The following is a 12,595-nucleotide window of genomic DNA, read 5'->3' as shown; positions in this document are numbered from 1 at the left end:
CAGCAGAGAGCAAAGTCGGAGCGGCAGCTGCAGGGGATTAGGGCAGGTGAGTATGCTTTCTTTTAACCTAAAAAAATAGTAATCTGTGCAGATTTTTTGTAATGGGAATCTGTCAATGGTTTTAATGGCTTCACTACATACAGAGGTCAGGGAGGAGGGGGCAATGATACTTCTATGACCATTGTCTGAGCTCCGCCTCCTGTCAGTGATGACTGACAGCTCCAGCAGTCCCGATCAGAAACTACAGCTGTCACCTGGGGCCCTGGGAGCTCTTAAAGCGACAGCTCTACGTTCCATTCAGGATCAGCAGGCACATACACAACTTTCTTTACGTTCTGGGCGGAGTTCTAAACTTTGCTGCAGGAATTTTTCTTCTGTCCGTCTGGTTATAAATCATGGAGACCTGGAGGATTTTAGCGACATGTTTATTTGGAATCATGCATGCACGGCGCCGTCTCAGGACTCACTATATCATATCGACCTCGTAAAAAGCGCACACGTAAAAACATCCAGGGCCCAACTGCGTTTTCTGTTTTTTTTCCCTTTGTTTTTTTTTTTTTTTTTTTTTTTCTAGAATTTTCATACAATTAATAAAAATACCTCTCTGATAATTTACATTTTTTTTCCCTCATCTGATCGCAAACAAAGAAGAAGCTGACAATAGCTCCATACCGTGGAAAGTTATTGGCATCGCCCGAGGTGCGGGGACTGGATCGGTCACAGTCATAGAAGCAAAGGTGTTTGGCGCATAGGGGGAGGAGCATGTACAGCAGCAGAAGTAACGGACAGAACCGGTCGTCACTGGAGGGGGAAAAAAACTATTTAAAATACTCTAAAATATCAACTCAAGTATTTACACAACTGAAGAGAGGAGAGTAGAAAAGAGTCTGGCGAGCGGCTGTCTGAGTTTGCGTTTGTTGGGTGTGCGGTTCCAGCGCTTGCAGCAGGTGATGTGGCCCTTGGGTGGCGCTCTTCTCCTTTAAGATTACAGGGTTATGGGTGGGGCTTAGTATTGGTTGATAGATGTGACCATGCGGAGCAGGTTCCCTCTCTCCTGGAGGACAGATAGATAGCAGATTACAGCGTGGGGCCCAGACCGGGGCGGCTCTTCCTCCATGGTGGGGCCAGACACTCTTTGGTTTACTTTTTACCACATGGAGGAGCTAAGATTTCGGTTTCCTATTTTTTCTTCAGGATAAAATGAAAAATAAATAAAATTTAATAAAAAATTAAGCAAAAATGTTAGTGCAATTTAAAGGGCCAGTCTAGATTACATAATAAGGAGAGGGACAGACAACCTACAAAGTCCTGCCTACACAAGTATGCTGTGCAACACCAATCCTAAAGATAAACCAAAAAACCTGCACAACCATTTACAAGTATACAAAAATCTTTATTAGAGGTCAATCAATTCATAAAAGCAAGTAAAATAACACATGGGATAGAACACAGAGGTCAAACCCAGAGGAGGAGAAAGACATCAGTGTGGCATCACATAATTAAGTGGGTAGTTGTTACAGTATACTCATATTAGAACACTGCCATCTAGTGGTCATTGCTGTTATGGCACAAAACCAGGATTCACCAGCCTAAAGAGTAAGTAGTGGCTAGCAAATACTCAGAAATTGTATTCAAAAAATCAAATCAAACTGCTGAGGGAAACTGTATGTAATCCCAAAGGCAATTTCTATTAATATAGGTTGGTGGATATAATAATCAACCCACCATAGTATACCCGGATTATACACTTATGCCATATATACTACCAATGCCACAAACCACCACTGAGGTCCTACCCCCCGTCCAGCACAGCAGCCCGACGTACGTTTCGCTCACTTCATCAGGAGCTTTATAGCATAGTGTATAATCCGGGTATACTATGGTGGGTTGATTATTATATCCACCAACCTATATTAATAGAAATTGCCTTTGGGATTACATACAGTTTCCCTCAGCAGTTGGATTTGATTTTTTGAATACAATTTCTGAGTATTTGCTAGCCACTACTTACTCTTTAGGCTGGTGAATCCTGGTTTTGTGCCATAACAGCAATGACCACTAGATGGCAGTGTTCTAATATGATTATACTGTAACAACTACCCACTTTTTCCATTTAATTATGTGATGCTACACTGATGTCTTTCTCCTCCTCTGGGTTTGACCTCTGTGTTCTATCCCATGTGTTATTTTACTTGCTTTTATGAATTGATTGACCTCTAATAAAGATTTTTGTATATTTGTAAATGGTTGTGCAAGTTTTTTGGTTTATAATAAGGAGAGGGACCCTCCTAACACATCCAATATCACATCCTAACACCTAGCTTTATTGATCTTGTATTGATCTGGGGTCACATCGTCCATCATACTGCAGTCACATTCAGAGCTGAATTCACAATTCTGCAGTCCATTCAGTATTCTGCAGTAATTCAGGGACGAGAGATCTCTATGTACAAGTTACGTTCTACACTCTACTTGTTGCATGATGGGATCTTCTGCAGTATGTACCATCCCGCTGCGGGGCCATTCACTTTAATGGCCTGAGCAGCCGGTGACTAGACTGGGCCCACGTCCCCTCCTACATGTTATTTAGTGTTTTCAGCTAAAGTATTGGGTGCGGCCAATTAAATGAGTAAGTGAAGAAAGCATAAACCCTTATGCAAGATCCTCAGGGGCGGAGCATGAGAATACTGACTGGAGAGCAGCTGTGTCATGCTCCGCCCCTGAGGTACTGAGAACTAACATAATACATCAGTGTACAGGAGCCAACATATTCATGCCTTGATGACTCACAGACTAAGCTTCCTGGATTGCACTTCTTTACTGCCATTGGTCTTCTGGTCGCCCGTGCTTCCTGGACCTCGAGATGGCGCTGTTGCAGTGGAGAAGCTCATGGAGGCGCTGGCGCTGCCAGTCCTGACTTTAAGTGAATCTTCTAAAAGAGAAGAGGTAGGAAACTGAGACAAGATGCAGCAACATATAGAATGTACAGAATGTGAGCTGTTACTGTCAGTCAGCATGGTGCACACTGTAGGGTGACAGCGTCACCTGCTGGATCCTGATGTTATAGTGTCATCTGGTGGATTCTGGTGACACAGCGCCATCTGGTGGATTCTGGTGACACAGCGCCATCTGGTGGATCCTGGTGACATAGCGCCATTTGGTGGATCCTGGTGACACAGCGCCATCTAGTGGATCCTGGTGACATAGCGCCATCTGGTGGATCCTAGTGACATAGCGCCATCAGGTGGATCCTGGTGACACCGCGCCATCGGGTGGATCCTGGTGACAGCGCCATCGGGTGAATCCTGGTGACACAGCGCCATCGGGTGGATCCTGGTGACACAGCGCCATCGGGTGGATCCAGCTGACATAGCGCCATCTGGTGGATCCTGGTGACACAGCGCCATCGGGTGGATCCTAGTGACCCAGAGCCATCTAGTGGATCCTGGTGACACAGCGCCATCTGGTGGAACCTGGTGACATAGCGCCATCTGGTGGATCCTGGTGACATAGCGCCATCTGGTGGATCCTGGTGACATAGCGCCATCTGGTGGATCCTGGTGACACAGCGCCATCGGGTGGATCCTGGTGACACAGCGCCATCGGGTGGATCCTGGTGACACAGCGCCATCTGGTGGATCCTGGTGACAGCGCCATCGGGTGGATCCTGGTGACAGCGCCATCTGGTGGATCCTGGTGACACAGCGCCATCTGGTGGATTCTGGTGACACAGCGCCATCTGGTGGATTCTGGTGACACAGCGCCATCTGGTGGATCCTGGTGACACAGCGCCATCCGGTGGATCCTGGTGACACAGCGCCATCCGGTGGATCCTGGTGACACAGCGCCATCGGGTGGATCCAGCTGACATAGCGCCATCGGGTGGATCCTAGTGACCCAGAGCCATCTAGTGGATCCTGGTGACACAGCGCCATCTGGTGGATCCTGGTGACACAGCGCCATCTGGTGGATCCTGGTGACATAGCGCCATCTGGTGGATCCTGGTGACATAGCGCCATCTGGTGGATCCTGGTGACACAGCGCCATCGGGTGGATCCTGGTGACACAGCGCCATCGGGTGGATCCTGGTGACACAGCGCCATCGGGTGGATCCTGGTGACACAGCGCCATCTGGTGGATCCTAGTGACCCAGAGCCATCTGGTGGATCCTGGTGACACAGCGCCATCTAGTGGATCCTGGTGACACAGCGCCATCTGGTGGATCCTAGTGACATAGCGCCATCGGGTGGATCCTGGTGACACCGCGCCATCGGGTGGATCCTGGTGACATAGCGCCATCGGGTGGATCCTGGTGACATAGCGCCATCGGGTGGATCCTGGTGACACAGCGCCATCGGGTGAATCCTGGTGACACAGCGCCATCTGGTGGATCCTGGTGACACAGCGCCATCTGGTGGATCCTGGTGACATAGCGCCATCTGGTGGATCCTGGTGACACAGCGCCATCTGATGGATCCTGGTGACATAGCGCCATCTGGTGGATCCTGGTGACACAGCGCCATCGGGTGGATCCTGTTGACCCAGCGCCATCTGGTGGATCCTAGTGACCCAGAGCGATCTGGCGGATCCTGGTGACATAGCGCCATCTGGTGGATCCTGGTGACACAGCGCCATCTGATGGATCTTGGTGACACAGCGCCATCTGGTGGATCCTGGTGACATAGCGCCATCTGGTGGATCCTGGTGACATAGCGCCATCTGGTGGATCCTGGTGACATAGCGCCATCTGATGGATCTTGGTGACACAGCGCCATCTGGTGGATCCTGGTGACATAGCGCCATCTGGTGGATCCTGGTGACATCTAGTGGATGCTTATGTTACTACTGACACAGCGCCATCTGGTGGATCCTGGTGACATAGCGCCATCTGGTGGATCCTGGTGACATAGCGCCATCTGGTGGATCCTGGTGACATAGCGCCATCTGGTGGATCCTGGTGACATAGCGCCATCTGGTGGATCCTGGTGACATAGCGCCATCTGGTGGATCCTGGTGACATAGCGCCATCTGGTGGATCCTGGTGACATAGCGCCATCTGGTGGATCCTGGTGACATCTAGTGGATGCTTATGTTACTACTGAAATAATGCTGCAGTTACAGGGAACCCCTCCCATAATGACTGGGAGCCTTATTCTCATGATGCTACCGGATAACCACTTACCCACAAATGGCAGGAGAACATTCTTCCCAACTCCGATCACTGAATTACTTTTACTGGAAAAAAAAATAAGTAAGGGATTTTAGCCATCAGGATCCAGAGAGAATAAAAGAGATATATAGGTCAGTGTATGAATGTGAACCTCCCCACTGCAGTATCTGAGGCAGCGCCATTCATGCAGATGTGGCGGGGGCAGGTACTGCAGTCTCCCTGCGGGTGTGACCGGTACTGCAGTCTCCCTGCGGGTGTGGCCGGTACTGCAGTCTCCCCGCGGGTGTGGCCGGTACTGCAGTCTCCCTGCGGGTGTGACCAGTACAGCAGTCTCCCTGCGGGTGTGGCCGATACTGCAGTCTCCCTGCGGGTGTGGCCGATACTGCAGTCTCCCTGTGGGTGTGGCCGATACTGCAGTCTCCCCGCGGGTGTGGCCGGTACTGCAGTCTCCCTGTGGGTGTGACCAGTACTGCAGTCTCCCTGTGGGTGTGGCCGGTACTGCAGTCTCTCTGCGGGTGTGGCCGGTACTGCAGTCTCTCTGCGGTTGTGACCAGTACTGCAGTCTCCCTGCGGGTGTGGCCGATACTGCAGTCTCTCTGCGGGTGTGACCGGTACTGCAGTCTCCCTGTGGGTGTGACCAGTACTGCAGTCTCCCTGTGGGTGTGGCCACGGCAATATACACTCACCTGGTGCCCTTCTCCAGGGAGCTGTGTTTGGGGTGGATGGCTTGGCTGCTGAACGACTGGCTCCGGATCAGCTTACTCTTCTTGCTTTCTCTGCTTACTACAGAAAACAGACAGACATAAGATTGCAAGCTCCGCGGGTCAGGAGCCCCGTCATGTGTGTGTGTGGCCTCAGAGTTATAGAGTTATGTTCTGATTTTTTTCATCATTAGTTGCTTTTATTTATATATATATATATATATATATATATATTTATTATGATATTGGGGACGGGGTCACATATTGGGGAGTGGTGATGTCACATATTAGGGGGTGGAGTGGTGATGTCACATATTAGGGGGTGGAGTGGTGATGTCACATATTAGGGGGTGGAGTGGTGATGTCACATATTAGGGGCAGGGTTATCTACAGAGGACTGGTGGTGTCACATATTAGGGGTGGGGCTATCTACAGTGGGTTGGTGATGTCTCACATTAGAGGCGGGGCTATATACAGAGGATTGGTGATGTCACATATTAGGGGCGGGGCTATATACAGAGGATTGGTGTTGGCACATATTAGGGGGTGGAGTGGTGATGTCACATATTGGGGCGGGGCTATCTACAGAGGACTGATGATGACACATATTGGGGGCGGGGCTATCGCTAGTAATACAACCTCCAGTTCCTGTACATGGTAATATATCACAGCAGCTGGTGTTGGGTGTTTTACCTGTCTGTGTGCCCGATGAGCTTCCGGAGATCACGGTGGGGAGGCTTTTTGGCAGCGCTGACCCTGTTTTACTGTCTCTGCCTAAAACAGAAGGGAAAGTGGAGAAGAAATATTACAGGAGGGTATGATGGATGATGGGGTCCAGCGCCCCTCCCGGGCATAGGCTCCTCCTGGTATTGCACCTTGGCCCTATTCATTGGCCTTACAGATATTATTTGACAATATGTGACTATATTTGGCTATATGTGGCTATATGTAAATATATGAGACAATATAAAACTATATGTGACTATATTTGGCTATATGTGACTATTAGAAATGAGCGCACCAGGTTTGGGTTCGAGTCGATCCGAACCCGATCATTCAGTATTTGATTAGCGGGGGCTCCAGAACTTGGATGAAGCTCGAAGGTTGTCTGGAAAACATGGATACAGCCAATGACTATATCCATGTTTTCCACATAGTCTTAGGGCTTTATCCAAGTTCAGCAGCCGCCGCTACTCACATGCCGAAAGTTCGGGTTCGAGTCCAGCATGCTCCAGGTTCACTCATCTCTAATGACTATATGTGGCTATATGTGGCTATATGTAACTATATGTGACTATATGTGGCTATATGTGACTATATGTAACTATATGTGGCTATATGTAAGTATATTTGGCTATATGTAACTATATGTGGCTATATGTGACTATATGTGGCTATATGTAACTATATGTGACTATATGTGACTATATGTGGCTATATTTGGCTATATGTGACTATATGTGGCTATATTTGGCTATATGTGACTATATGTGGCTATATGTGACTATATGTGACTATATGTGACTATGTGGCTATATGTAACTATATGTGACTATATGTGACTATATGTGACTATATGTGACTATATGTGGCTATATGTAACTATATGTGACTATATGTGGCTATATGTAACTACATGTAACTATATGTGACTATATGTGACTATATGTGGCTATATGTGACTATATGTGACTATATGTAACTATATGTGACTATATGTAACTATACGTGGCTATATATGACTATATGTAACTACATGTAACTATATGTGACTATATGTGACTATATGTAACTATATGTGACTATATGTGGCTATATGTAACTATATGTGACTATATGTGGCTATATGTAACTATATGTGGCAATATGTGGCTATATGTGACTATATGTAACTATTTGTGGCTATATGTGACTATATGTGACTATATGTAACTATATGTGGCTATATGTGGCAATATGTGACTATATGTGACTATATGTGACTATATGTGGCTATATGTGACTATATGTGACTATATGTAACTATATGTGACTATATGTGGCTATATGTGACTATATGTAACTCTATGTGACTATATGTGACTATATGTGACTATATGTGGCTATATGTGACTATATGTAACTATATGTGGCTATATGTGACTATATGTGGCTATATGTAACTATATGTAACTCTATGTGACTATATGTGACTATGTGTGACTATATGTAACTATATGTGGCTATATGTGACTATATGTAACTATATGTAACTATATGTGACTATATGTGACTATATGTGGCTATATGTGACTATATGTGGCTATATGTGACTATATGTGACTATATGTAACTATATGTGGCTATATGTAACTATATGTAACTATATGTGACTATATGTAACTATATGTAACTATATGTGACTATATGTGGCTATATGTAACTATATGTGGCTATATGTGACTATATGTGACTATATGTGACTATATGTAACTATATGTGACTATATGTAACTATATGTGGCTATATGTGACTATATGTAACTATATGTGACTATATGTGACTATATGTGACTATATGTGACTATATGTGACTATATGTGGCTATATGTGACTATATGTGGCTATATGTGACTATATGTGGCTATATGTAACTATATGTAACTATATGTGACTATATGTGACTATATGTGGCTATATGTAACTATATGTAACTCTATGTGACTATATGTGGCTATATGTGGCATTATGTGGCTATATGTGACTATATGTGACTATATGTAACTCTATGTGACTATATGTGACTATGTGTGACTATATGTAACTATATGTGGCTATATGTGACTATATGTGGCTATATGTAACTATATGTAACTATATGTGACTATATGTGACTATATGTAACTATATGTAACTATATGTAACTATATGTGACTATATGTGACTATATGTAACTATATGTAACTATATGTGGCTATATGTGACAATATGTGACTATATGTGGCTATATGTGGCTATATGTAACTATACGTGGCTATATGTGGCTATATGTGGCTATATGTGACTATATGTGACTATATGTAACTATATGTGGCTATATGTAACTATATGTAACTATATGTGGCTATATGTGACTATATGTGACTATATGTAACTCTATGTGACTATATGTGACTATGTGTGACTATATGTAACTATATGTGGCTATATGTGACTATATGTGGCTATATGTAACTATATGTAACAATATGTGACTATATGTGGCTATATGTGGCTATATGTGACTATATGTGACTATATGTGGCTATATGTGACTATATGTAACTATATGTAACTATATGTGGCTATATGTGACTATATGTGACTATATGTAACTATATGTGGCTATATGTAACTATACGTGGCTATATGTGACGATATGTGGCTATATGTGACTATATGTGACTATATGTAACTATATGTGGCTATATGTAACTATATGTGACTATTTGTGACTATATGTAACTATACGTGGCTATATGTGACTATACGTGGCTATATGTGACTATATGTAACTATATGTGGCTATATGTAACTATACGTGGCTATATGTGACTATATGTAACTATATGTGGCTATATGTAACTATATGTGGCTATATGTGACTATATGTGACTATATGTGGCTATATGTAACTATATGTGGCATTATGTGGCTATATGTAACTATATGTGGCTATATGTGACTATATGTGACTATATGTGACTATATGTAACTATATGTAACTATATGTAACTATATGTGACTATATGTGACTATATGTAACTATATGTAACTATATGTGACTATATGTAACTATATGTAACTATATGTGACTATATGTAACTATATGTGGCTATATGTGACTATATGTGACTATATGTGACTATATGTGACTATATGTAACTATATGTAACTATATGTGGCTATATGTGACTATATGTGGCTATATGTGACTATATGTAACTATATGTGACTATATGTAACTATATGTAACTATATGTGACTATATGTAACTATATGTAACTATATGTGGCTATATGTGACTATATGTGACTATATGCAGGGCCGGCCTTTGGGGTGTGCATCACTCCTGGCCAGCCAGGAGGCGCTCCAGCAGACACTGACAGCTGCACATCTAACTTAGAAACAGGAATCTCTAAGTTCCATGTGCTGCCTGTCTGCCGGAGCGCCCCCTGGCCGGCCGCCTCCCCTCCTCCTGTGGTGGTTTGTTTGGGGCGCTCCTGCAGACAGGCAGCACATCTTACTTAGAGATTCCTGTTTCTAAGTTAGATGTGCAGCCAATAGGGACATTAGTGGGGGCTCTCGGTGCCCACCAAGGCTGGGAACCAGTTACATTGATGTTCCGGGTATGTGCCGGTAAGCCCCGCCTCCTGTCAATAAGCCCCGCCCCCAATGAGACCCGCGGGTGGCATAGTCACAAAGCCTCAGTATAAGTGCAATAGACTGCACGGTCCTCATGCATACCCAGCTTCACCGACAGGATCCAGTGTCTCCTGCTAGGGAGCAAAAAACACCAGCACCCAAACTGTCTGTGCCTCATCATACACAGTGACCCCCTGCAGGGGGCGCTGGAGGGAGCAGAGTGTTGTAGAGAGGACATCAGTCTCCTCTGTGATTCTGTCCTTCTCTACTGTAATTGCTGAGATACAGACAGGCCAGTGACTTCTCACCATATCCATCAATCCCACCCATCATCCTGCTGAGGTGCACCAAGCAAGGGGAGGTAGATACTGGAGGGTGTGAGAAGAACACAGGGAGATAGCAGCAGCCACATCCTCAGTGTGCTACAACAGACTATTGTTCATGTTATCAGGAAACCAGAGGGATCAGCACCCGCAGCAGCAGACTGATCAGCACAGATGACTGACTAAACAGCTATGGGAAACAGAATAATATGCAGACTACTGTACCAGCGCAGCCAAGTCCTATAGATTGTTTCCTCTGGTCAGTAAGGCTTCTTTCCATACATATTAGTCTATATGGTCATCCATCCAGGGCCGTATTACCAGCTGCTGCCCTAAGCACTAAACCTGAGGACGCCCCATCCTCACTCACCAATTAGCATCAGGACTGGTAGATTAATAGGTAAGACCTTCAGGCGTCACATTTACTACCGCCACACCTAACCTGAACAATACCGCCATACTGTAACTCGATAACACCGCCATACCAGACCTGACCAATACCACCATACTGTGACTGGATAACACCGCTATATCAGACCTGACCAATACCGCCATACTGTGATTGGATAACACCGCCACACCTGACCTGACCAATACCGCCATACTGTGACTGGATAACACTGCCACACCAGACCTGAACAATGCAACCATACCCCTCTTCGAAAAGACACCAGATTTATTGGCAAGAAGGGAGACTAGAAAAAAAAAAAAAAAAGTTGTTTCCTTCCCCCTGCTCCCTTTTGCTGCCCTAGGCTTCGGACCACGGATACCTAGAAGTAAATACATCCCTGCATCCATCATCTATCCACGTATTATGGACCATCATAAAGAGTAATGATTTCTATGGACGGAGAAGCTGTTTGTGCACGGTCTCTATAAGGTTTGGGCGACATACAGACTTCTTGTTTCAAAGCAGCCGCAGTCCACAGGAATACATTTAGTCACATGGTTTTCGCAATAATACTGGGGGGAATGCAGGGTCATGGTCAATGCAACCTCATTCACCTATATGAGTGATGGAGTCATGCCACAGGTGGTTTCTGGTCACACAACTGGGAATCGCCAAATATATCCCCAGGCTTGTGAAAAACTTTAATCAGACAATCATATAAAAAAAAAAAATTAAAAAGAAAGAAACAGGGTGATGTGGTCACTCAGCTTTCCCAGTATCCTTTAGTCAGTATGATGGAGGTCACCCAGCTTTCCCAGCATCCTGTAGTCAGTATGATGGAGGTCACCCAGCTTTCCCACCATCTTGTAATCAGTACAGTGGAGGTCACCCAGCTTTCCCAGCATCTAGTAGTGAGTATAGTACTCATATTGTACTCATGATAGGAGTACATCCTTGTGCTGCCCCTAGCAATCAGAAAGGCCATGGTCGGCCACGGAGGAGGACTTTTGTGTCCTCCTGTGCGCTAGGGTTTAGGGGTGGCGCTCGTTGTAGTAGGATTTAGTCTAGGGGGGGGGGGGCGCCAAAAGAAAGTTTTGCACAGGGCGCCGTCTACCCTAAGGCCGGCCCTGACTATATGTGACTATATGTGGCTATATGTGACTATATGTGACTATATGTAACTATATGTGGCTATATGTGACTATATGTGACTATATATGACTATATGTGACTATATGTGGCTATATGTGACTATATGTGACTATATGTAACTATATGTGACTATATGTGACTATATGTGACTATATGTGGCTATATGTAACTATATGTGACTATATGTGACTCTATGTGACTATATGTGACTATATGTAACAATATGTGGCTATATGTGACTATATGTGACTATATGTGACTATATGTGACTATATGTAACTATATGTGACTATATGTGACTATATGTGACTATATGTGGCTATATGTAACTATATGTGACTATATGTGACTCTATGTGACTATATGTGACTATATGTAACAATATGTGGCTATATGTGACTATATGTGACTATATGTGACTATATGTGACTATATGTAACTATATGTGACTATATGTGACTATATGTGGCTATATG

General features: G+C 44.6%; 1 protein-coding gene across 3 annotated transcripts in view; it reads right to left on the bottom strand.

Moving 5' to 3' along the window:
* Positions 1 to 543: 543 nt before the first annotated feature.
* The window catches only part of PPP4R4 (protein phosphatase 4 regulatory subunit 4), a 134,625-nt gene continuing 122,573 nt past the window's right edge, over positions 544 to 12,595 (bottom strand). For all 3 annotated transcript variants that reach the window (XM_069951114.1, XM_069951116.1, XM_069951115.1), the window contains 5 exons: positions 6,565 to 6,645; positions 5,857 to 5,953; positions 5,183 to 5,235; positions 2,791 to 2,932; positions 544 to 1,188 (listed from right to left, as the gene is read on the bottom strand). In XM_069951114.1, the coding sequence (XP_069807215.1) occupies positions 1,164 to 1,188; positions 2,791 to 2,932; positions 5,183 to 5,235; positions 5,857 to 5,953; positions 6,565 to 6,645 (398 nt within the window). In that variant the 3' untranslated portion in view covers positions 544 to 1,163. The remainder of the gene's footprint in view (positions 1,189 to 2,790; positions 2,933 to 5,182; positions 5,236 to 5,856; positions 5,954 to 6,564; positions 6,646 to 12,595) is intronic.

The sequence above is a fragment of the Dendropsophus ebraccatus genome, chromosome 13 (genome assembly GCF_027789765.1).
Source record: "Dendropsophus ebraccatus isolate aDenEbr1 chromosome 13, aDenEbr1.pat, whole genome shotgun sequence".
NCBI lineage: Eukaryota > Metazoa > Chordata > Amphibia > Anura > Hylidae > Dendropsophus > Dendropsophus ebraccatus.
Note: the sequence above shows the minus strand (reverse complement) of the source record. Positions and strands in the feature narration are given on the sequence as shown.